This window comes from Pelophylax lessonae (genome assembly GCF_965119305.1).
Source record: "Pelophylax lessonae genome assembly, chromosome: 9".
NCBI classification, from domain to species: domain Eukaryota; kingdom Metazoa; phylum Chordata; class Amphibia; order Anura; family Ranidae; genus Pelophylax; species Pelophylax lessonae.
Genome location: NC_138776.1, coordinates 228,076,568 through 228,104,382, shown reverse-complemented (window position 1 = coordinate 228,104,382; position 27,815 = coordinate 228,076,568). Strand labels below are relative to the sequence as shown.

General features: G+C 43.9%; 1 protein-coding gene across 1 annotated transcript in view; it reads left to right on the top strand.

Moving 5' to 3' along the window:
* The window catches only part of TNKS1BP1 (tankyrase 1 binding protein 1), a gene marked incomplete at its 5' end in the record, with an annotated part of 144,126 nt that overhangs the window by 51,701 nt on the left and 64,610 nt on the right, over window positions 1–27,815 (top strand). Inside the window, one exon of the mRNA XM_082267728.1 lies at window positions 6,647–7,140. Coding sequence (XP_082123854.1) covers window positions 6,647–7,140 — 494 coding nt within the window. The remainder of the gene's footprint in view (window positions 1–6,646; window positions 7,141–27,815) is intronic.

Below are 27,815 nucleotides of genomic sequence, written 5' to 3'. Positions count from 1 at the left end.
TGTAGAAAAAGTAAAAAAAGGCTTTTATTGAGCAATACCAAACAAATTGTTAAGAGGTTAGCTAGCCATCAATATTGTGATAAATCCAGACTGTTTACTTAACCACTTGCCGACTGCCTAACGACGCTGTCAGCCCCTCACAGGCAAAGTGACGTAGGGCTATGTCGCTAGCCTGTGAGGCTCTAGGGAGCGAGCGCGCTCCCGCTCACGGACCCCCCCCCCCCCCCCGCGCGAGTGACCGGCGGACCTGATGTCTGCCGGTCACTCGCGATCGTCGGTTACACCGGGAGAAAGGCAGGCGACTAATGTAAACAAAGCCACCTGTCATTCTCCCCTGTGTAACAGCACAGATCATACGGTCCTGCTATGTAGGACCATTGATCTCTGCTGTTACATGAAAAGCCACATCCAATCACAGAAGCACGCCCCTAGGGACACACTTAACCCCTCCTTCTCAAATAAAGTTAACCCCTTCCCTGCCAATGTCATTTTTACAGTAACAGTGCATATGTATAGCACTGATTACTGTAGTAATGTCACTGGTACCCCCAAAAGTGTCAAAAATGTCAGTCGAGGGTCCGATCTGTCCGCTGCAATGTCGCAGTCCCACAAAAAAAAAATCGCAGATCGCCGCCGTTAAAAAAAAAACAATAAAAATGACAAAAATCTTTCCCTTAGTTAGTAAACGCAATAACTTTTGCGCAAACCAATCAAAATACGCTTTTTGCAATTTTTTTTTACCAAATATATGTAGCAGAAAACAAATTGGCCTAAAATGTTAAAAAATTTTGATTTTTACATTTTTTGGGGGGGGAATTTCATATAAAAAAATGTGAAAAATATTGTTATTTTTGCAAAATTGTCGCTCTTTTTTTGTTTATAGCGCATGATCAAAAAAATGCACAGGTGATCAAATACCACCAAAAGAAAGCTCTGTTTGTGGGAAAAAAAGGACGTCAAATTTCATTTGGGTACAGCGTCGCACGACCGCGCAATTGTCCGTTAAAATTACGCAGGGCCGAATCGCAAAATAGGCCCTGGTTAGGAAGGGGGTAAAATCTTCCGGGGCTTAAGTGGTTAAAAATAACCCATACCTGTCAGGCACTAAAAATAACCAGTATGATGGCCAGGCAGGTAGCATTTTTAGGGCAAGGTCAACAATGGCAGCCTACACATTTTAGTCATTGCAAATTTTATTTAGGACGCAGCTTTTTCTAGACGCTAAAAAAAAACATCAAATGCATGCATTGTGAAATATGAGTCTGGTATCCAGAGATGAAAAATCCAGAAATTCTAAATTAAATACAATATCACAAGGACTTCATAATGCTCAGAGTTCTGGGTTCACATGGGTAGGTTCTGTCATTGATCACATTTTATAAGGCAGTAAAACAGCAAAACTCTTTTTTTTTTTTTGCTGAACTGTGATTTTCTAATTTGCTGCAACAGCAAGCTAAGCATTTGGCTCACACTTGTGCTATGGTCCCAATGACTTCAGTTAATAGGCACTGTCACCTGTTCCAACTCAGCAAGCTGCATCATGAATACAACCTCCTTTGGCTGCCTTGTTAGGCTTTTGATGGACAGTTGCGTTGGTGGTAAAAATGGGGCCAAATCAATGGGCCTGCATTGTGTTGGGGGAATATTGCTTCTAAACAGGGCTTTTTTTCTCCGAGAATAGGTGCAGGTACTCCCCTCTTCTGAGTAACCCCTTGACTCCGCCCCCTACCCATCTCCGAGCGCTGTCCTTTGGTTCCACCCTCTACCTACCTCTCAGTGCCCCCCCTTTTAGAGAATACAGAACCAAGTATCATGTTGTGGCTCTAGGTAATTTGTATAGAATTTGTTAATGATAACTAAAAAAGCAGTAAAATAGATCCCCTGGAATCAGAAACAATAGACCCCCACTCCAACAATAGATCCCCCCAGCAACAATAAATCTTTCCGTGCAACAGTAGAAAAAAACAGTAAAATAGATCCCCTGCAATCAGCAACAATAGATCACCCCCCCCCAACAATAGATCCCCCAGCAACAATAAATCTTCCACTGCAACAACAGAAAAAACAGTAAAATAAATCCCTTGCAATCAGCAACAATAGACCCCCAACAACAATAGCCCCCCTCACCAATAAATCCTCCACTGCAACAATAGCCCCTCCAGCAACAATACTTCCCAAAGCAGCAATAAACCCCCCACTGTAACAGTACCCCCCCACAACAAAATGCCATCCAGCAACAATAGATTCGCCCCAGCAACAATAGATCCCCCGGCAGCCAGCATCAATAGGCCATTCAGCTCACCCCACTGACCCCAGCACCCCTTTGCCATTGCATACATTCAGACTGGAGGTGCCGGAACTGCGTTCCCGCTGAAAAAAAGCCCTGCTTCTAAATGAGTAATTATTATACAATGGCCTGGTAACTAATGATTATGACACAATGGCCTGGTAACTAATGATTATGACACAATAGCCTGGTAACTAATGATTATGACACAATGGCACCTCCCATTGATTACTTCAACACTAACCTAATTTGGTCTATTGCCATTTAGAGCGCAGTTTTGCAAATGAAGAAAACTGTTGCACTAGAGGTGATGGAATTACCAATATGTATTTTTTTTTCTTTCTCTCTCACTTTTTTTATTCTTTATTCTGGGTTTAACAAAATGTATGAGTCAACATCCTCTAAATTTTTATACATCATAGCTACAGTATCAGTCAAAACAAGTCGATTGTTAACTATATTATCTGTGCTTGGAGACAGTGCAGACTGCAAACTGGTTCTGCTGCCTCCTCAGTAATGTATGAGAATGAGAAATTCTTCAGCACTCATGTAGTAAGATAATTATCTAAATTTCACTTCGGCTCCATTACCTTGTAAGGGAATGTATCCTCCACATTCTCCTGTGATGGGCATTGGCTTGAGTTACATAGCAATTCAACCCCTCTTACCACAAATGACTGTTTTTCCACAAAAATAATCAAAAAAAAAAAAGGACTGCATACATATAGTAAGGCTCCTTTCACACGGCCGCTCCGTGTGTCCGCAAATCATCCAATCCGTTTGCGGATGATTTGCGGACATAATGTAAGTGAATGGCACTGCGGGTGTCAGCGGAATACCACCCGCTGACACCCGATTTTCCTCCATTCAGTTCTGTTCCGTTTTTACAAATGGAACAGAACCCATTTTTTCTTCCGTGTAAAACACGGAAAGGAAGGAAAATCGGGTGTCAGCGGTGTCATCCGCTGACACCCGCAGTGCCATAGACATACATTATGTCCGCATATCATCCGCAAACGGATGGGATGATATGCGGGCACACGGAGCGGATGACAGAAATGTCATCCGCTCCGTGGTAAAAAAAAAAAAAAAGTCCCGCAGCGGACCTTTCACACGGAGCGGCCGTGTGAAAGGAGCCTAAGAAAAGATATGTCAAGTTAAAAATGTATACACCTAAATAAAATAAATAAATACTTTATTAAATACATACCAGCAGTGCTGTATCTTGGCCTAGGCCAACAAGGCCCAGGCCTAGGGCAGCACTTTGCAGGGGGGCAGCAAAAAAGCTGCACCCCACATGGAAAGAAAACAGCCTCCTCCTGGCTCCCGCATGAAAAGGGTCCCCACCGGCTTGCACTACACTTTTAGTATAGTGCCAGTCCTATGGGGCACCCCCATAAAGCAGTCACACTGCTACCTGCTGGTACTAATGGGCATTATTAGGCTTCACTGATGGCCACTGATGAGGTGGCACTGATAAGCTGCACTGATGGGCAGTAATGAGGCTGCACTGATGGGCACTGATAAGGCGGCACTGATGAGGCTGGACTGATGGGCACTGAAGACTGGTTGTGGTCTGTGGTTTACAGATGACAGGGCATGTCATAAACAGGAAGGGGTGTGGCCTTTACATGAAGAGGTGGGTCATATTTAAATTAGGGGCTGCACAAGTTTAGTCAGGCCTAGGGCAGCACAAAACCTAAATACACCACTGCATACCAGGACTAAAAGTTTTTATCTTTAAAATGTACTTGCCATTCCACTTTATTTTCCTCATTAAAATGTCTTCCTATTAAATAATGTGATACAAAGAAAGTACCCCCAATGGTATGGGATTTTACATGCCACTCAAACACTGAACAAAGATGCACAATTATACGTGTAAAATCAAATTTATTACATAACAAAAAATTATATATTGGTTACACAAACATGTATGGCTAGAACAAGCTAGACATAACAAACTTTAAAAACTTGCAAGTAGCGACAGACCAGTATCCATACAGAAGACTCTTGGGTATCATTGGTAGAAAGAACTGGACAGGACCCGCAGGTCCTACCAGTCAAAAATCCTATTAAATAATGGAAGCCTTTCTGGATAGTGGTAGGTAAGCCCTCCTGCTGTTACATTGTTAAGTTGTTAGTGAGGCCAGGTTCACACATATGCGAATTGCATGCGGGTTTCCGCATCCAATTCACATGACAGGAGAGTGCGACCATCTCTCAATGGAGCCGGGTCACACATCTCCTTGGCGGCTGTGGTCCACATTTGGTAAGGGGCCTGTGCGCCTTTGGCTCCAAATCAGGTGCGAATTCAGGCAGAAATTTGGACCAGATTCGCACCTGTATTTGGTGAACAGGGATACACTGGACCCCCTGCTGTGAGCTACGGCCGCAGCATGATTTAACCCAGCCTAAAGTGGGGTACACACTAGTAGAAAATCTGCCGAAAATTCCTGTCCGAGGTAAAATCGTAAGATTTTCGGCTAGTGTGTACACAAATTTCAGCAGCCAATGCCGACATTTTCAATGAATGAAAAAAAAAAAAAACAGAGGGACAAACACCAAAATTTTAATCATCCGTCCCCAGACGACCAATTTTCGTTTAATGTGTATGCAGTACGTCCGCAAAAAATCGGATACGAAAGACCACGCATGATCTGAAGTTGCTGACGACCCGGAAGTCTAGGAACAAATGTCCCCAAAAAAAAAATCGGAGGAGAAATTTTGTGAACATTATGCACTGTCAACTAAAAACAGTTATGACTGCTGAGCAGGAGAGAGAAAAATCGGAGGATATTTCGTCCGATTTTCATCAAGTGTGTACGAGCCTTAAGACTGAAAAATAGACACAAGTACATCTAGTTCAACCAATAGTAAACATAAATAAATAGAAAACCACCATGTACACGATCCTATACCCACAGTTTATCCAGAGGAAGGAAGAAAACCCTTTTGAAACATGGTCCAATTTGTTCCAACTGTGTGGGGGGAAATTCCTTACTGATCCCCCAGGAGGTAATTGGGTATTCCGCGGATCAACTGTCTCTGGTGTTATTTCCTACCTTCAAATTTATTATTCAGTTACAGTATATTTAGTTCCTTTGGAAATGTATCCAGCTCTTTCTTAAAACAATCTACTGAGTACTAGTTCATGAGGGAGTCTATTCAACATTTTCACAGCTCTTCCTGTGAAAATGCGACTGACTGTGACTTGCGACTGACAGTGACCTGCGACTGACTGTGACCTGCGACTGAACGTGCCCAGTGATTGACCGTGCTCAGCTACTGACCGTGCTCTGCAACTGACCGTGACCTGTGACTGACCGTGCTTAGCGACTGACCATGCTTAGCAACTGACCGTGCTCTGCGACTGACCATGCTCTGCGACTGACTTTGACCTGCGGCAGACTGTGCTCTGCAACTGACTGACTGCTCTGCAACTGACTGCGACTAACTGTGCTCTGCGACTGCTTGTGCTCTGCGACTGACTGTGCTCTGCAACTGACTGTGACTGACCATGCTCTGCGACTGACCGTGCTCTGCAACTGACTGTGCTCTATGACTGACTGCGACTGCCCGTGCTCTGCAACTGACTATGCTCTGTGACTGACTGTGCTCTGCGACTGACTGCAACTGACTGTGCTCTGGGACTGACTGTGCTCTGTGACTGACTGTGCTCTGCGACTGACTGCGCTCTGCAACTGGCTGTGACTGGCCGTGCTCTGCGACTGACCGTGCTCTGGGACTGACTGCAACTGACCGTGCTCTGCGACTGATTGTGACTGACTGTGCTCTGTGACTGACTGTGCTCTGCAGAACTTGTGAAAGAGTCCTGCTGCGGGACCGTAATAAAGGTCCCCGCAATGAGATTAAAGGGCCCCAGGATCAGTGGAAAGAGTGCAGGCATCAAAGGAATGCAATGCAGAGTTTAGCAAACAGAGTGTGGTGGTTAGAAGTATGCAACATGCAGCCTAGCACAAGGAGTGCAGGCATCAGAGGAATATGTTGCAGAGCTTAGCAGAGTGTGGTGGTCAGGTGTATGCATCATACAGCCTGTTGTACAGAGTAGAGGCATCAGAAGAATATACTACAGAGCTCAGCAACCAAAGTGTAGTGGTCAGGGGCATGCAGTATACTGTACAGCCTAGTGTAAAGAGTGCAGGCATCAGGAGAATATAATGCAGAGTCCAGAAGAGTGTGGGGGTCAGGAGTATGCCACATACCATACAGCCTAGTTAGTGTACAGAGTGCAGTGGCCAGCTTAAGGTTTAGTAAATATATAGAAATGTATTATTGTCAATAAGTAAATTGTTTTTTTTTTTTTTTAGTAAATAAATGTCCATTTTTATCATGTAGGTCCCACGGAGTGAAACCATGGTTATGAACCAAAACACGGAGCAAAGCAGTTTGGAAATGCTTGAACAGGTTGAAAAGCCTGATATTTCTCCAGTTACCCAAATAACTGACAAACCAGCGACAGAGAATAAAATGTATAAAACTATTCCCCATAAAGATAAGGAAAGCATTGTTTCTGTGGAACACAACAACCTAAGTGCAGCTGAGCACTATGATTTCTCTGGAGGACAAATCCAGGTGGCCAGTGACAACAAGAATATTGGTGCTCCAACAGACATGCAACCCCCTATATGTACAGTGAGGCCATATGAATTTATTTCAGATGGGCTGGGAAAGACCAGCACACATATACATGAATATAAACCAGAAGAAGAACGGGATCAGCTCACAAACAGAAGAAATGAATATGATGATACAACCCAGACTGGAGAATATGTACCCCATCAAACATCAGATGGTTCTGAGAAACATATAGAATATCCTTCGGAATACAGGTAAAATTAATTTTTGTTTTTTTCTAGGCCTGAACTGATACAGAGTACACCACAACAGGGCACTGCAATGGAAAAGGAGGGACCAGGCCTTTTTACCCTAATATCCACATCAGTGGTGTATTTTGGTTTTGTGCTGCCCTAGGCAAGACTAAATTTGCCCCCCCCCCCTCTATGTAAATTTGCCCCACTCCTTTTTTAACAGATGTGAATCCCTCCAAAATTGAAGGATTACAAGTCCCAGCATGAGGGGGTGGGTGAGAGAGGGGGGATGAAAGAGATGGGGGGGTGAGAGAGAGAGAGTGAGAGAGAGGGAGGATGAGAGAGAGAGAGAGAGAGTGAGAGAGAGAGAGTGTGAGAGAGGAGGACAAGAAAGAGGGGGATGAGAGAGAGGGGGGATGAGAGAGAGGAGGGATGAGAGAGGGGGGATGAGAGAGAGAAGGGATGAGAGAGAGGAGGGATGAGAGAGGGGGGATGAGAGAGAGAAGGGATGAGAGAGAGGAGGGATGAGAGAGGGGGGATGAGAGAGGGGGGATGAGAGAGGAGGGATGAGAGAGGGGGGATGAGAGAGAGAGGGAGAGGTGGGATGAGAGAGAGAGGGATGTGAAAGAGAGAGAGAGGGGGTGGGTGAGAGAGAGAGGGGGGTGAGAGAGGCGGCTCTAGCAACCAGTGGCCAATAGAGTCTCAGGTGGAGGGGGGTGGCTTTTTTGCTGCCCCCCTGCAAAGTGCCGCCCTAGGCCTGGGCCTTGTTGGCCTAGGCCAAAATACAGCACTGATCCACATATTACTTTGGCTTGGCAGTTTTGGCTTTCCAAAGTGCGCCCAGCAGCGATCACCACAGATAATTATCACAGGTAAAAGAAAACGTGCTGGCATGTGCAAAAGAGCTGCTGGCAGAAACAGTCAGACACACAGTGCAATCAACAAAATAAACTAAATTCTGCCACGCTAATAGTAATATAATACAAAACACATCAATAAAGTGAAAAAAAAACTTTTGTGAAAAAAATGTTGTAAGTCTGTTTTAAATGTGTAATGAGAAGTTTCAGAAAACTTCTATGTTCACCACGTGGGCCATCACCAATAGCTGAGTTGACTCATATCAGAATCTATGGACTCTATTACGGAGTGAGATAGGCCTGCAAACAATATTCTAATATTCGATGCTGAAACCCAGGTGACAGCGTCATAACCTCATGATATCCCAGATTCCTCCATAGTAAAATGGATGCATTCGGCAATGTTGATAAGCATGTGGATAGTTTAGATGTTGCTTTTACTATTTACTTCTTGCATTCTGTATGTGTATATCAAATATGTTTTGTGTAGCTCACCCCACGTAGGAGCCGCTGGTCAAATGGGATCCCCCCCAACTTGCAAAGCCAGGCACACCGAACCTGCAAATCCAGGCACACCGAATTTCCACAGGCACACTTGAGTCAAGAAATACAAATAGTAAAATGGCGCAAGCAGTGGCTAAAACGTGAGATCCAAAAGCCAGACATGGTAGAGTCTCACACCAGAAGAAAGGCAGTTAGACAGGGCAATGGCTAGCACTTGGAAGGCTGTCCTCTAGAGATGTGAAGGAATCTCTGCATTGTACAAGAATATATACACAGAGCACCACTCTAAAGCCCCGTACACACGCACAGATTGTTGGCCGTAAATTGTTGGCCAACGTCCGATCTGCCAATTGTAGGCTTGTTAGTATGATGCTTCCGACAACCAACTGCGAATTTTCGGCCGAAAAAAATCTGGTGTGCATGCTATAAAATTTTTGTTGGCCAACAAAGAACGGCCGATTGTTCCTCAATCAGTACAGATTTCGGCAGACAAAAATCAGATGAGCAAGATTGGGCATGCTCAGAGAAGAAAAAACACACTGAAAGTCAACCAGAACATGACATCACTTCTGAAGTTGGTTTTTGTTGGCCAACAAAAGTCCAGTGCAAGTCTAGAGCACATTTCAACCAACAAACAACACTGGACAAAAGTTGACCGATCAGTTGGCCAACAATCTGTGCGTGTGTACGGGGCTAAAGTAAAGTAAGCAAAGTAACAGTTTTATTTAAGACAATTGGCAACTTACATAGATCAGTAGTTAAAAAGGCACTTGTCAGACCCTCCAGATGGTCAGGAGGATCGCTGCACATGGATGAAGAGGCAACACAGAAACTTTCACAAAGGAGCCGTGGGCGGCTCTGAAACGCATAAGCTAAGCCCTGTTATTCCGCCCCCCCATGCTGATGTCAACCCCCACCGCCGATGCCGGTGTTCGGCACCACATAGCCACGAGAAGACAGAGCGTCCCTGCACATTGTACACCATCTGGCCATCCTCCATACCTGAGCTGATCCGATCAGACGTTTCTGTGTTGTGCAGTGATCCCCCTGACCCCCTGGAGGGTCTGACAGGCGTATTAATCTACAGATCTCTGTAAGTTGTCAGTTTTTTAATTTGCTTACTGCACTTAGAGCGGTGCTCTGTGTTTGTTCTTGTACACTTGATTCAGGAAACAGTCCAGCACTTTGTTTATGTATTTTATTGAGGGGATAAAACTTGGGAGAGTATGGGATGCCCATAGGTGTGTGCAGCCTATAGAATTAGGGTGTGCACATGGGATCGATCGATTATCGGCAAAGCCACTATATCAGGGGCCGATATGCACTTTCCCCGATATATCAGATTCGGCCCTGGAGGTTACCGATATTACCAATATTTCGGGAAAGTGCTGTACCGGAGTGATGCCTGCAGCCGACGGTTGGCTATCTTGTAATGACAACTGATGCGGCTGAGAAGCGGCTCGGCTGTCATTACAAGGAGTGGGAGGAGACATCCCCCCCTCCTGCCGCCTTCCGCGGCTCGGTCCCGGGTCTCCCGTCCCACTGAGTACCTGTCAAGTAAAAAAAACAAAAACATTTTTTATATGTACGAAAATATCGGCCCATATCGGCCAATACCGATATGCGATGACCAAAATATTGGTAACAGTAATGAAAAAATGATATCGGTCGATCACTAGTGTGCACCCTAAAACTCAAACACCCCAGTACATTGATCTCCCTATTGACGCATTGAAAAAGAAGTGCAGAAACACGTCTCTTATGGCAGAGCCAGTAACAGGGAAATCTTTTCCATCTTCCTGCCGACACACAGAGCGATAATGCTAATGTGCATGGGGGATTAGCCTGTGCCCAGACACACCTGGCACCCCCTGTGCACATGCCTATGGGGATTGCCCACTAGACTTTAGACAACTTCAGGGGACAACTCTTCCTATATGCAGCTATATTCACTCCTCTTCCTTCAGCACTCACTTGCCTGCAGAAAACAGACTCAGCTGGGACACTTTCAGGGAATCTGGCAAAGCACTCAGCCAGATCAAAGCTAAAGTCCTTTACAGGCAGGGACCACGGGCCCCTTTAGGGTTTTGAGAAAAATTCCAGTGTCCAGCTTCATCCTTGTGGCTACTGATCCCAGCACCATCTCTTCAGGCGGCAGCTGCCTCTCTCACTAGCCCTCCTCACTACTTCCCACAGTCCTCCCAGACTGCACACTCACCAGCCCACCCGGCTGACTTCTCCTGGAGAACTCCTGGATTTGCCGACTCTCTCCCGCTGTCCTCACACTTGCTCCAAGGATTCCTATGTGTGTTGTAGAGGATCCCTCCAGCACCTGTGCCCCAGCCCCGAGGTCTTACCCCACCCTCCAGACTAGGGGGCACGCTCAAGGGCCACCGACAACCTCCTCAGAACTCCTTCTCCATCTTCCACCTGACTGCCCCTTGCTGGCAAGACCCTAGAATATTTAAGGGGTGCCCACCCTTTGCCAGCCCACCTGCTGGGGATTTGCTGGGGCCCTCATCAAAACTCCAAGCAGCCCCTCTTATACACCGACAGCCTTCTATGAACTCCTTCTCCATCTTCCACCTGACTGCCCCTTGTTGGCAGGACCCCAGAGTAAGAGGTGCTTGCCCCCTGCCAGCCCACCTGCTGGGGATTGGCTGGGGCCCTCATCAATACTCCAAGCAACCCCTCATATACACCCTCCTCCACTTCCCGAAACTTCTCCAAGGTTCCAGAGAGCAGGGGGAGTTACCAGAGTTGCTACTTGATCAGTCATCCTGCCTCCCTGAGTCACTCATCCCTGACCCATATTCTGCCCAGGCCTGGCTCTCGGCCCAAGCCAATTTATCTACACCAACAACCATGTACACTAATCAAGCACACTAGTTAGAGGGTGATACATTTGCATGGTAGGTAAAACTTTACTTGTGATACAAAAATTCTGCTTATTGTCATTCTCCAGCATTTGGAAAAAAACGTCTAACAGTGTGTGGGCCAGCTTAAATCTAGACATGCTGCAACACCGTTCGTCCTGTTTGATTTTTTATTGACTTAACCACTTGCCACTTGCCCTTCCTGCCCAGGCCAATTTTCAACTTTCAGCGCTGTCGCACTTTGAACGACAATATTTAGTCACTACCGGGATTTTTATTTTTTGCTAAAAAAAAAAAAAAAGACCGAAAATTTTGAAAAAACAAACAGTTTTTATAGTTTGTTATAAAATTTTGCAAACAGGTAATTTTTCTCCTTCATTGTTGTGCGCAGATGAGGTGGCACTAATGGGCTCTGATAGGCATGGATAGGCTGCACTTATGGGTACTGATAGGTTGCACTGATAGGCACTGATAAGACGGCACTGAAGGGCACTGATAAGGCAGCACTGGTGGGCATTGATAGGTGGCACTGATAGGTGGCACTGATGGGAGGCACCAATGGGCACTGATGGGCAGCACTAAAGGGCACTGATATGTGGCACTGAAGGGCACGAATAGGTGGCACTGAAGGGCACAAATAGGTGGCACTAATAGGTGGCACTGATGGGTGGCACTGATGGGCGGTACTGAAGGGCACTGTTAGGTGGCACTGAAGGGCACTAATAGGTGTCACTATTAGGTGGCACTGGTAGGCACTGATGGGCACTGGTAGGTGACACTGTTAGGTAACACTGATGATGAGGCACTGATTGGCAGCACTCTTGGTGGCACTGGTGGGCATTGATATGTGGCACTGGTGGGCATTGATATGTGGCATTGGTGGACACTGGTAGGTGGCAGTGGTGGGCACTGGTAGTTGTCACTGGTGGTTACTGGTAGGTGGCACTGGTGGGCACAGATGGAGCGGCAGTGTCTCTTTCTGTTTGGGACCGATGTCCCTCTGACCAAAGCTGGTGATTGGCTTTTTTTTTTCTCCTCACGCTATCCGCATGAGGAGAAAAAAAAGGGGATTAACACCTCTGTTTACATCACGTGATCAGCTGTCATTGGAATCTTCAGATACCTTCTGTGGCTGTGAGTGGCTAGGTGCAGCCGCTGTCCCTGTTCACTAGGACAGGTCGCTGGCGGCCACAGTTATTTGCAGTACCAGCGATTGGTGTTAGCGTGGCGCTTCCGTGTTCCACGGCTGAGAACCACAGTAACCGGAAGTGACGCTATGATGCTAATCTCCGTCATATGCGTTTCGTCAATACGACATCATCTGAAGCAGCCTCTCCAGATGACGTTGTAGTGAAGAAACGCGTAGGGCGGAGACTAGTGCCAGATTACCTGCCTTTTTTTGCAGCACTTCACTGCATCCTTTTAAAAAAAAATGTAAAAAAACTCTAACCTCAGATGCACTTCCACTCCCTGTCGCATCCCCATTTATCCAATTTTTTATTCTAGTTTTGCTACACTAGAAGCTCAAGTGTATCATCTCAGTAACATTTAAAAAGGAGCTTCACTCCCGGTTTAAAAAATGAAAAGTCAGCACTTCTGAATTCTGTAACTGCTGACGTTTAACAAACAGGTACTTACCAACCACAAGTCCTAACACTGTGTTCACTGGTGCCGGTTCTTTGCCGGGGTTCGAACCCCTGATGTTGCTATCTTGGATCATGGACGCTGGCTGTGAATTGTTGAAGTCTTTCAGCCGGTTCCCCACTGCGCCTGCGCAAAGCTCAGCAGTACTGAGTGACTGGCCCCGCAGCCTCCTGAAACATATGAAGTGTCTTAAGATATTGTGGAAAGGGATAGGGATGGTGGTTGAAGGTGGTTCAAAATGACTGGAAAAAAGGCATCTTCACCCAGAGAAATCTTACAAGGGGAGGCAATTGGTCTTCAATGTCACTGATCCTGCCTTCTGCTGCTATTATTCTCTCCCTGACATTCTGCAAATTCTGTCTGACCAGGGCTATTGCCTCCTTTAATCCTCCAAATAGCTTTTTCAGGTCCCCTTTTTAACCAAAGGAAGTATATCAGCCAGGGTGGGTTTCTCATCATCCTCTCCCCCATCTTCAGCTTCTGCTGGGAACATATCTCCCTGGTTCATAATGGCATCCTGTGACATCTCAGTCCCCTCCAGCTCTGCCCTGGTGATCTGGGGAGAAACTCCAACCCCTTGTCCACAGCTCTGCCTGCTAATCAAGGTGATTTTTAATTGATTAATGTTTCTTTAGGGGAGGGCTTGTGGGGCTTGTTCTATTTACCCACTGAGGCCTGTTTATCAGCTCCCCTCGGGTTCTGCTGCTGAAGACCTGATGTGGCGCCATTTTGAGTCCTGTAAGGACACATCTAGAGTATTCTGTCCAGTTCTTGTCACCAATACTCAGAAGGTTTGTGCTGGAGCTGGAGAGAGTCCAAAGAATGGCAACAAAACTAATTAGGGGATTGGAGGGCCTCAATTACAAGGAGCCACTACAAGCACTACATTTATTTTCCCTGTAGAAGAGATGCTTGAGAGGGGACATTCAATGAGATTGGAGGAGAAGCAGTTTAACCTTAGGGGGTTTTTCACTGTCAGGGCAATAGGAATTTGGAACTCTCTTCCACAATTGGTGGTATCAGCGGGGAGTATTGATACTTTTAAAAGATTCTTGGACGTGCATCTCAGGGAAAACCATATACAGGGATATGGGAAATGATTATCATCACTGACACACACAACTACAAAGGTTGTACTGGATGGACTTTTGTCTTTATTCAACCTTAACTATTATGTTACTGTGAATCTTCCAGACCGGATCCTCAGGAAAACTGCTCTCTCAGCTTAGGGTATTTTCACAGAACAGTCCCCCCAGGTTTGGCACATCTGGGACCTTGATGAGCACAAGCAGAATTCTCAGCTGGGCTGCATAGAAGGGCATCGGCTCTTCAGGCTGGGAACTACTATTTATGTACTCCTCCAGCCAACTACTGGGAACCCTCCCCCAGGGATTGGCTGGAACCACATAAATATCCAGGTTGCTTATTTGACTCTTATTTGAAGAGCCAAATGCTTATTTGACTCTCTCAATCCACTATATTCTGGAGGCCCCCAGAAAAAAGGGAAACTATCAAAGCCTGCCCAAAGCAATCACAAACTGCTTAACTGATTACAGAACTAGATTCACCTAACCTAAATAACAACCTTTCTAGGAGGGTGCTATATCTTAATACTGCTCACTTGGACCCATCTTGCAGAAAGCACTAGCTGCTGGCCTTTTAAAGGATGGTGCTGTTGCATGGCTGTTGTCCTCTGCCTGGAGTGTGGCCTTCATACAACTGATGACAGATAGTTACCCCACCCTCTTTTTCTCCACTCTCCTAAATATTTTGTCACTACCAGTCCTTCAGAGAACAAAAAGAGGTCTATGCTTGAAGCAACATGTAACAAGGCAGAAATGGAATGCTCAAACAATTCTCTTTTCTCCAGGTGTAGATATTTTAAAGGGGACTGGCACATTATAAATATTGATGGGGAGGTTGCAAGTGAACTAATAAATAAGAGCATTATATAGATAATATAGATAGTTAAGGAAGGATAGATAGATAGATAGATAGATAGATAGATAGATAGATAGATAGATAGATAGATAGATAGATAGATAGATAGATAGATAGATAGATAGATAGATAGATAGATAGATAGATAGATAGATAGATAGATAGATAGATAGATATGTAAGAATATATGTAATAATAAATATCTCGCGCTCATACTTATGTCAGAATATTTATACTGCTCTGAATATAGCAGTGTATTTATTTATGGTTAATAAGCAAAGATCTGTGAAAAAGGAGAGTCTTCACCTATTACCATAAATCAATGTCGTGAATTCTTTTTAATTGATTAATTTCTTTTTAAAAGCATATACCAATCTTAGTGAGTACAGTCTACAGTGTGGAATATATATAAAAATATTTATTCTCAAGACATGCAAACACAATATATGATCAAACAAGAAGTGACACAAAAAGATAACTCTACAGAAAAAATACTAACTTCAAACAATCAATGCAATGTGATGTTTAGCTCAATAATGAAAGTGAAACTGAAACAAAATGAAAGTAAAACAAAGAGAAAGCAAAACTAAAGTAAAAGCAAGATTACCATTTCTTCCCAGGTATAGTATAAGCCATAAATTAATGTTCTATATAAACAGACTACAATGGTCTGCGAATCACAGGGCCCAGAGTCATTCCACTGCAGAAGGAATGAGAATAAGCCATGCAAAACGGAAGACTTAAAATTGCAAATAATGCACTTAATCTGATATTAATAAAAATGTATAAAAACAAAAATCAGCTTTTTAGAGAAAAATCTACCATGGTTTATACGGCTGGGATTGTAATCTCATTACCCTTAAATATGCAATATAAAACATATAAGGAAGGAATAAACAATTGTTGAATAAAATCAAATAATATAGCAAGGCATATTTACCACACTTAAGATGGTGTTACCAGAGTCCTAAGATGGATGCCTTTCTTAAGATGGTGGATTCCCTTCAAGTTTCAGATGAATGATGGACCAGGAAGTATGTCTGGATGAGTCTATTGAAAAATGTAATAGCGTGTGTGGTGTAAGTGTGAGGTGTGTTGTCAGTAGTGTAAAGTGTGTCCCTCATCTGGGTTGGTCTTTTATATGGTAAGAACAAAGAGCTATAAAAATTACCATAAGTAAAACCCAGAGGGATGAAACATTATCCCAATTGGTCGGGATATTCTATACCTAAACTAGTGAGGTCAGAGACACACCCCTTTTTATAATTAACCCCATACTTGGTCTAATAAAATTAAGGATGATACCTCTATATGTAAGATTAATCATAAAACACAACATAAAACTTTGTCCAGACTACCAGTACATACATAAATGTCCACCTGTATTTCCATTATTCATCTTGGTAAGTAATGCCATTTCAATAATTATATTATTTAACACAATATAATATTTTTTATATTGGAATATCTCAAATTATCTCAAGACTGTACCTGGTATTTCGCCTCCAGAGGGCAGTATCGTACCGTTCATTAGATTTTGTATTTAATATAATTAAAACAATTTGTTATCTCACTAGGGCCTCCAATTATGTCAGAATGTTTATACTGCTCTGATATAACAGTGTCTATTTATACAAATAAGCAAAGATCTGTAAGTTAGGAGAATCTCAACTTATTTCTATAAATCATAAAAATGCAAGATCGTTTTAAGTGACACTAAACTGAAGATAGAGGATACAATTCTGTGCAAAAATATATATATTTATTAAATACTTCAGTGCAAAATAAATGTCAAAAATATAATTGGTGATTAACACAAAGTTTCAATAAAATGCAATAATATATCACAAAGGTAATATGAGAATAAAATCAAAGAATATTATCTCAGAATAATAAAATGATCATAACCAAAGACTTTTAAATATAAGTGACAGTCTACATAAAAGATGGCAACCAATATGACAGGTTTGACATGTGACTTCTCTCATCCAACAGATATTCAATTTCTATGTTTTAAATACAGTTGCATGGATCAACATTGTTGGACCATGCCTTAAAAAGTCCAGATTGTATTGATAAAATATGTTTCTATTTTCTTAACCTACCATAAAGAATACATCACAACTGAACCCTTTTACTAAAAGCCAGAATCAGCTTAAATCCCAAGATAAAAGAATTAAACCAATCATACTGCAGTTAGAATGATTTAACTTCAAATCTTGATGCTACAGATTAGGTGATGGGTCAGTTAAGTGCATCTAAATAAGGCAGATCAAATATCTATATGAAGAATAGGAACATACTTTACCAGCCAAATTCTATTGTCTGAGAAGTCACGTTGTCTTGGTTATAGGATCAATGGTCACCCATGAGTTTCAGAACTCCCTCACGATCTTTTCAGTCCTCAGCTCTCCCCCTCTCTTAGCAGACTAGGATTTTTAAACCCCCCCTGGAGTATGGGCGGGGATCTCATTACCATATAATCTCCACGTCACTAAAAGCATCTAATTACTATAATCAATTATTGGAAATTAAAATTAAACATCCACTAGGGGCAGTGTTGCATTACTTATTAAATTTTGTTTTAACATACGTCATAACATACAATGGCCTACTATTAAAAGTGACCTTGATGACCTGTTGACTAGTGAGAGCCCATTAAATCACTTGTCTGTGTCTTACACTGTCAATTAAGATGTCTGGCCTTTAGGATTTACAACACCTTGATCAGTCCAAAGTAATTCTTATATAAACACTCCTACCACATGCCTTGAAATGAAGTAATACGTTTTTAAGACGCACAAGTCCTTACACATCATAGAAAAGTATACTTATGTATATATATATATATATATTATATATCTAATATTATATAAGTATCAAGTTCACACTTCTATATTAATAAGAATACAATGTACTATCGTTAATATACATCTTACATATGATGATGTTTTCTATAAAAACTTATATGGTTCATCTTTAAATGTCTGCTAGAATATAGTGGGGTATTGTCCATTGTTATATACAGATAAGATAACAGGCCAGACTAGCCCTGAGTGACTAGTACGATGTCTCGCCAATTGATTCTTATCTGATGAGATGTGTAAAGGGGTCTTATTTATGACTGCAGACTTACAAGGATTTTCTGTAGAACTTAAGACTAAAAAGGCATCTTGTAAAAGAACATGAACTTCCCATGAACTCCTAACAAAATGGATCCTGTCCTGTTCAGAATCTTATATGCATAATATGGTATATACATGGCTTTTAAAATCATTTTTATTCTATTAGTTAATTACACCCAATAGTCCCGACAGATAGATAGATGTGACGGTACTCATCGTCACTGGAAGTGAAAGACAGATACTTAATGGACACTGAGAATATGGCTTGGATTGCTTTAAATTGGGTTTGTATTTACACTTATGCTAATGTATATTGTACTTCAATGGCAGAGACAGGCTCTCCCTATTGTTTGTGTATTGGGATGTGATGTGGATTATGTTAAGCCTGTCTGTCCCATTGTTAAATGTTAATGAACTCACATATTGTTTCTGTCCAGATGACTAGATAATTAGCTCAGGTCAATTCTATTTCTGTATACAATTTCATCTACATATGATAATATAATCAGACAACCCCTGACCTGAGTGTGGTAATCTGATCAGGAGGGGTAGGTCCATGCTGTATATACATCTTTTGTGCCTGTTCAATAAACAGAAGATTCCAGTACAAGCTAAGTTGTCGGCTAGCTTTGTATGGGGATGGCTGGAAAATCTGATATCTATGTTCACGACGAGGAAGGAAGCCGTATACTGATGAAAGTCCACAAGTACAGTGTAGGTTGCGGTTCTGTGATAGATAGATAGATAGATAGATAGATAGATAGATAGATAGATAGATAGATATTATTGAGAGAGGTCTAGGACAGATACAGAATCTCCTCTTCTCAGGCACTCTTAGCTTCTCCACCCTTCTGAGTGCCCCCATATCAAGTCACTTGCTATGTGGGCATTCGTGCAGACTCATTCCCAAGCTGTTCTGGCTGCATACATAGACACACACAGCAGCTCGGCCCCACCCCTGCTCCCTCATTATAGCATTTGAATGACAGCAGTGAAAGCCAATGGCTCCCACTGCCTCACCAAATCCTATGAGAGTGGGAAGAGTATACAGAGCTGCTACAGAAGAGAACAGCGCTGGTTTGAGTGAGGACTCAGGGGGCATGAGGGGGCGATATAGCTACCTTACCATTTTTTTTACCTTAATGCAGGGAATGCAATAAGGTAAAAAGTTTTGGCTTTAGAACCACTTTAATAAATGTGGTGCCATTTTTTTTTTTTTTCAAAGAATAACCGATCACATGCAAGGAAAATAAGAAAAAAAAAAAACAGCATTTTTGTTTGCACATGTTTGGATGATGGATGTCATCAGTGCTTCATCTCATTCAATAAAAGAAAGACTTGCTGCTCCAGGTGAGAAAGAGGAAGCCTAATGATTCCCGCCTTGGCTCGCCTCCACATACAATGATAAAGAATTGGCCGCACTCCAAGTTGCATCCAGATTCAGTTTATTGGACGAACGTCCCAAGTGTTACAACAGTGTACAGGTAGATGCGTTTCACACACTAACAGGTATGCTTATTCATTACCATTATTATCATTAAAACGCGTCTACCTGTACACTGTTGTAACACTTGTGATGTTCGTCCAATAAACCGAATCTGTATGCAACTTGGAGTGCGACCAATTCCTCTCATTCACTTAAGCTCTGGGGAAAATTCCCTTGCAAAGTGCAACTTCCCTTTCCATAAAGTATATTTGCCTTTGGTAAATAAACCCCAATATGTCAACATGAAAGAAAGTGAGGATAGATCTCCAAGAGGGACACAGACATCAGTAAAAAAAAAAAACAGTAGGGGTAGGATAGAACCTGTGTAGTTTTTATTGCTATCTGTTTCCCTGGTACAGATGTTCCCACACATCTTGTCTAGGAGAATTGTTCCTGCCTAGGAGCAGCCATCACAAAATACCTGCTGTTACCTTTATTATACAGAAAAGCCTATCTTCTGAAATCTTTGATTTAGTTCCCCATTGTTACAGGGGCCAGACTTTTCCTGGCTTTATGGCCAAGCTCCACTAACGCTTATATTCTTGTCCAGTAGGAAGTCTCTTTGAATTGTACAATGGCAGTATTGGCGTCTAGCCCTGAAGTCAGCTAAAGTCAGGCTTGAGTAACACATTGTAATTAAATTAGAGAAGGGGGTGGAATAAAAGTTTCTTACTAATAAAAGAAATAGTCAGCATCTTGTGATGTGCTCTGCCAGGCAACGCGTTAACATTAAACTTGGAGTATGGACATTAGTAGTGATTTTACAGGTCTCCTAGCAGGGAAATATTCCACTCTGAGGAGCTTCATATGGTTTTCCATTCAAATAATGTACAGCTTTTTCCCCTCGGCATGAAGACTGTTATTTATACAGTGTACCACATTTATTTGGCTTTTTATCAAGACCACACACACAAAGCACAGACTCATCAAATTCCCTATCATATTTTACTGTTACACAATAGGATTGGAGTAATAATTATTTAATTTATTACTGCACTCACCATCTCCTGCTACTTCTAAATCCACATGCACACAAATCCTCCAGGAAACTGGGGCATGTCCCCTCATATAAATCACACTCTCATATTACCACCCTCACCTTTCTGCTTCTCCTGGCCTCTGGAGACATATCCCCAAACCCTGGGCCTCCATCTACCCATGCTCAATACACCACGTACCCTACACCCTCTGGCTGCAGTCGCAGTCAGCACAATCTAGTTCCAATCTCTCTTCTTCCCAAAACCGGACTCCCTTTCTCTTGCGCCCTTTGGAACGCCCGCTCTGTCTGTAATAAACTCATCTCTCTCCATGACCTTTTCATCGCTAACTCATTTAATCTACTCGCCATCACCGAAACCTGGCTGCACGAATCCAACACTGTGTCTTCTGCTGCCCTATCCCAAGGTGGTCTTCTATGGACTCACTCCCCTAGACCCAACGGACGCAAGGGAGAGGGTGTCGGGATCCTTCTAACCCCACATAGCTCCTTTCAGGTACTTCAGCCGCCTCCCTCTCTGTCACTCTCCTCATTTGAGGTACACTGCATTCGTCTTTTCTCCCCTGTCTCTCTAAGGATAGCTGTGATCTACCGCCCCCCTGGACCAGTATCAACCTTTCTTGATGACTTCTCCGCCTGGCTACCCTACTTTCTCTCTTCTGAAATCCCCACAATCATTCTCGGCGACTTCAACATCCCTGTTAATACTAACACTCCTACCACTTCCAAACTTCTCAATCTAACCTCCTCCTTTGACCTGAAGCAATGGATACACGCTTCTACTCACTCTGAAGGCAATATCCTTGACCTTGTTTTCTCCCAACTATGCACCCCGCACAACCTTTCCAACAATCCTTTCCCTCTCTCTGATCACTACCTTATTAGTTTCACTCTCTCCCTCTACTCCACCTCCTCTCCCTCCAGCTACCGTACAGTTACCCGCAGAAACCTACGCCATCTCAACCCTTCTCTTCTCTACTCTGCTACCGGCCACCTCTATGACAATATTGCACCCCTGTCCTGCACCAACCTAGCCACTTCTGTCTACAACACTTCACTCTTAGCCTCCCTGGACACATTGGCCCCCCTCACCACACACCGAATCAGGCCCCGACCCCTTCAACCTTGGCAAACCGATAACACTAGAAGTCTGAAAAAGCATAGCCGTGCTCTTGAGCGCCTATGGCGTAAGACTCGGTCTCAGAAGGATTTCAACCAATATAAATCTGCCCTCCAAAAATACAATTCCAGTCTCCACACTGCCAAACAGACCTATTTTATCACTCTCATTAACAGCCTGTCATCACGCCCCCGGCAACTCTTCGCTACCTTTAACTCTCTACTCTGTCCTCCACTACCCCCTCCCACTGACTCACTCACTGCCCAGGAGATTGCCAACCACTTCAAACAGAAGATTGACACAATTCGTAAGGAGATTGTTGCTGTTCAGATACCTTCCTCCATGCCTTATGCTTCACGCCCACAAGTGCGATCATTACTTCCCTCATTCAACCCCGCCACTACAGACGAGGTTGCTAAACTACTTGCTAACGTCCACTTAACAACCTGCCCTCTGGATCCTGTTCCCTCGCAAATGCTACGTTCACCTTCTGGCCCTATTCTACACTCTCTAACCCACATCTTCAATCTCTCCCTCTCTTCTGGCATCTTCCCCAACTCTCTAAAACATGCACTAGTCAGCCCCATACTTAAAAAGCCCTCACTGGACCCAACCGATCTGAACAACCTTCGCCCTATTTCCTTGCTCCCCTTTTCATCCAAACTCCTCGAACGTCTAGTCTACAACCGACTGTGCGACCACCTTGCCGAGAATAGCCTCCTTGATCCTCTTCAGTCTGGATTTCGGCCTCAACACTCCACTGAAACTGCACTCCTAAAGCTGACAAACGATCTGCTAACGGCCAAAACCAATGGACACTATTCTGTACTCCTACTTCTGGACCTTTCTGCTGCCTTTGATACGGTTGACCATCCCCTCCTCCTCAAAAAACTCCATGCCTTTGGTCTCCGTGACTGTACTCTTCACTGGTTATCTTCTTACTTATCTAACCGCACCTTCAGCGTTACCTACAATTCTACTTCCTCCTCTCCTCTTCCCTTCTCTGTTGGAGTCCCGCAAGGCTCTGTTCTTGGACCCCTCCTATTTTCAATCTACACCTCCTCTCTAGGTCAGTTGATAGCCTCCCACGGCTTCCAATACCACCTCTACGCTGACGATACCCAAATCTACCTATCCACTCCTCAGCTCTCTCCCTCAGTCTCCTCACGCATCACTAATTTACTATCAGATATATCGGTCTGGATGTCTCGCCACTTCCTCAAACTAAATCCATCCAAAACAGAGCTTATAATTTTTCCTCCACCGCGTGCCCCTTCCCCTGATTTCTCCATCAATATCAATGGCATTACCATCAGCCCATCCCCACATGCCAAGGTCTTAGGTGTTGTCCTGGACTCTGAACTCTCCTTCAAACCCCACATCCAATTGCTGTCCAAATCTTGCCGCCTCAGCCTCCGCAACATCTCCAAAATACGCCCCTTTCTAACCAAAGACACAACAAAACTCCTAGTTCACTCCCTGGTCATCTCGCGCCTCGACTACTGCAATTCCCTTCTCATTGGCTTACCTCTACACAGGCTATCCCCCCTTCAATCCATCATGAATGCTGCCGCCAGACTCATCCACCTCACCAATCGCTCAGTGTCCGCCGCTCCTCTCTGTCAAGCCCTCCACTGGCTTCCGCTCACCCAACGAATTAAATTCAAAATACTTACAACATCTTACAAAGCAATCCACAGCCTAGCCCCCAGCTACATCACCAGCCTCATCTCAAAATACCAACCTAATCGCTCTCTTCGTTCTTCTCAAAACCTCCTGCTCTCTAGCTCACTCATCACCTCCTCCCATGCTCGCCTCCAGGACTTTTCCAGAGCCTCTCCAATCCTATGGAACTCCTTACCCTTATCTGTCCGATTATCCCCCACTCTATTAGCTTTTAGGCGATCTCTGAAAACCCTCCTCTTCAGAGAAGCCTATCCTACCAACCCCTAACAAATGTACCTACTTTTTCTCCATCAACCCATCCCCCACAGTTATTGCCTTTTGTTTCACTTGACCCTCCCTTCTAGATTGTAAGCTCTAACGAGCAGGGCCCTCTAGTTCCTCCTGTTTTGAACTGTATTGTAACTGTATTGTCTTCCTTCACTTTGTAAAGCGCTGCGCAAACTGTTGGCGCTATATAAATCCTGTATAATAATAATAATAAAAATAATAATAATAATCATACATTTACCATAATAATGTGTACAATTTAGGGATAGGTGGGGTATGTTGGCGCTGCCTATACGGATACTGGGTGTATCCCATACACCCAGTATCCGTATAGGCAGCGCCAACATACCCCACCTATCCCTACTTTTCAGATATAGTTTATCTATATTTTGGGGTAGGCTGCAGCCATTAAATTAGCTTAACTACATCCACTTGCGTGGAATTTTTACCTTCTAATGTGTACAATTTGTTGTAACCTTCTATAAGTCATCTATTCTATTAAGGGAGTATGGCATGTCCTATACATCATACCTTTTTTCTATTTTTTTTCACCTGGTGATCCTGTCAGTAAGTCTGTTTATTCTGTATTTCATCCTTCATTGACAAACAAAGTTGTCCAGATAAAGTAGAAGATAAAGGGTTGAGACAAAACATTTAAAACTGACAGGGGTACTTACAATGGTCAGCTTTTAATAATTTATGTACAACCTTTACCTTAAAAGGAAAAAACTGTTTGTTTTCCCTGCTTATGTAGCACCCTCCTAGGTAGGTGCTAGTGAGAGTATAGTTTTTGGCTCTGTCTGCCTATCAGAGGAGCAGCAGGGAAATCTATATTGCTTTCTGCCTACCTGAGAGCAGGATCTGTGAGTAAGGTCTGCTCAGTGTGTGTGTGATTCATTGGGTCTAGAGAGTGTTTCACACTGGTCCAATAGGGAAGCATGTTGGACAGTGGGAGGAAACCTGACCAATGGGTACACAGGCTTTGACACAGTCCCAGTGATTGGTAGAGTCTGGCTGTTTCGGTGCATTCTGGGATACTGTATAAAAGCCAGGAACACGTGCTGCGGGGTCTTTGGCTGGTAAGGAAAGTCCCGGAGGAGGGTGGTGGCTGCCTCCTCCTCTGTAGCAGTGGCACGTGATCACAGGCAGTCGGCCTGGGGACCAGAGGAAAGGAACTGAACCCAGAGGTCTAGAAGAACTTACTGGAGGGGTAGAGACACTGGAGACCCTCAAAAAACAGTATAGTGAGTACAGGGGCTCGTGTCTAAGGACCTGACCTGAGGGGGGCCACCCCGGTGTAGGATAGTCAGAGGACAGGTGTCAGTCTGTGGAGTGAAAGGAGATACTAGGCAGGTATCCTGAAGATAATCTACCCAACTAAGTCATCTGTACAGAGACTTAACCTAAATTCATCTAGTGGCAAGGTAAATCTGCAGCCGGCTGCATCTTCAGACAGAAGTCCTCATCTATTGTGAATAGTTCAATTTGGAGTATCCCACTCTTCCCCTCTCCCATCCCTATTTAAAATAAAACACCAAAAACCTGTGTGAATATGGCACAAGGACAGGCTCAGGGGAGATTGGCTTCTTTTCACCACGCCAGTGACTAATGATAAAGGATCCATGCACTGTCCTGTCACAATTTAAAGAGGCCACAAGGATGGTGACCCGGGACGATACATGCATCAGTGACACTATCCCTCTAATCTACCTGCTGGAGCACACACTTTGTGGAATCATGGACAGGGCACTTGAGGCAGAACAGTGGGAGGAAGAGGAGGACCTCCTTTCCTCACAAGGCACCCTTTATGCAGATATCATTTCTGCAGGGACACAAAACACACAGGAGGAAGAGGAAGAGGAGGAGGAGGATTGTGGCAGCATGGATGTAGAGGATAGCATACAGCAGCCTTCAAGGGATGGTTTTGACTCCCAAGAAACCCCAGGAGTAGTACATGGTTGGGGAGAGGTTGCTCTTGACAATGTCATCCTTAGTGACCCAGAGGACTCAGAAGCTCATGCCTCCTCAAACTTACGTTGCATGGGCTCCCTGATTCTGCAAAGCCTGCAAAAGGACCAGAGGAGATGGATAATTACGGATTATCAACCCTTTTTGATCCATGTTACAAGGGTAAAGTTGCAGATCTCATCCTGCCTTCGCAGAGGTAGCAGAGACTGAAAAATCTTGAGGACGCCTTGATAAAAATATTGTGTAAAACCTTTCCAGACACTGGGAGGTTAACGTTCTCTGGATGTATTTCTGAGGCATCGTTCAGCCAAAGGAGGAGTGGTGGAGAAGGCAGCCTACTGACTGATGCCTTTAAACAGTTCTTTGGTCCTCAGCACCCAGGGCTGTTAGGTTTAAGCAACCATCGACAGCGTCTCCACCATATGGTGCAGGATTATCTAGGGGCAAGAGCAGACTTGAAGACCTATCTAAGTGAGTATCCACTGGGTTACTGGGTCTTGAGGATGGACCACTGGCCAGAACTTGATCAATATGCAATGGACCTACTGGCCTGTCCTGCTTCCAGCGTGCTTTCCGAATGGACATTCAGTGCTTACTGGAGGTTTTGTGATGGACAAAAGAGTGCGTCTGTCCACAGACTCTGTTGACCAGGTGACTTTTATCAAAATGAATCAATCCTGGATCAATAGCAGCTATCAAGCCCCTGATGCTGATGTAATTGATTGAATTTGCTAGGGGCCTGCCATCCCTTGAAGACTGCATATGCTGCCTATCATATTCCTCAATATTGATTCTGCTAGCTTCCAACAATGTTTTTGGTTTAGGTCACCACCAACACCCAAGGCCTAATTTTTCTGCACTTGTATGACAGGTGCATACAATTTAAATTTTGTATGTAGTTTTTAACAGCATTCCCTGTCCCTGTGCCCTGCACCCAGCAAGATTAACTGTGAGGGGTTACGGTGTTCAGGCACCACCAACACCAAAAGCCCAATTTTTCTGCACCTGTATGACAAGTGCATGCAATTTCAAATCTTTTTTTTTTTTACAGTATGGCTCGTTCCTGTGCCCTGCGTCTGTGCTTTTTTTATTCATTTTTTTTATCTGTATTGCCGGGAGCCGACAATACATTACAGTCGGGAGCAAGTTTAAATGACATTTTTTCTTTTAGAAATGTCAGTATTGCTGCAAAAGGCTACATACAGTGAGGTCCATAAATATTGGGGCATCAACCCAATTCTAATCTTTTTGGCTCTATACACCACCACAATGGATTTGAAATGAAATGAACAAGATGTGCTTTAACTGCAGACTTTCAGCTTTAATTTGAGGGTATTTACATTCAAATCAGGTGAACGGTGTAGGAATTACAACAGTTTGTATATGTGCCTCCCACTTTTTAAGGGACCAAAAGTAATGGGACAAATTAACAATCAAAAATCAAACTTTCACTTTTTAAAGAGGAAGTAAACCCTCCTCAGGAAGTTGTACCTATAGGTAAGCCTATATTAAGGCTTACCTATAGGTACTGTAAATATCTCCTAAACATGCACCGTTTAGGAGATATTTACCTTTAATGCAGCCAGTGACGTCACTGGCGCATGCGCTCTGAAGGAACGGCAGATCGTGCCGTTCCTTCAGAGCCCCGTGCCGTGACCGTCGGCTCCCGCGCGCGTGCGCGGGAGTGACGTCACCGCGGCTCCGGCCAATCAGATGGCCGGATGCCGCGATCCCGGAAGACGGGCGACTATACATGTCGCCCGTCATACAGGTAAGCGGACGGCACGGCGGGGGCTCATTCTAAGGTAAGTAATTCATAATGAGCTACTATGCGATGCATACTAGCTCATTATGGGTTTCTCTTTCAGGATGTAAAGAAGAGAAAAAAAATTTTTCTCGGTTTACAACCTCTTTAATATTTGGTTGCAAATCCTTTGCAGTCAATTACAGCCTTAAGTCTGGAATGCATAGACATCCCCAGACGCTGGGTTTCATCCCTGGTGATGCTCTGCCAGGCCTCTACTGCAACTGTCTTCAGTTCCTGCTTGTTCTTGGGGCGTTTTCCCTTCAATTTTGTCTTCAGCAAGTGAAATGCATGCTCAATCGGATTCAGATCAGGTGATTGACTTGGCCATTGCATAACATTCCACTTCTTTCCCTTAAAAAACTCTTTGGTTGCTTTCGCAGAATGCTTCGGGTCATTGTCCATCTGCACTGTGAAGCGC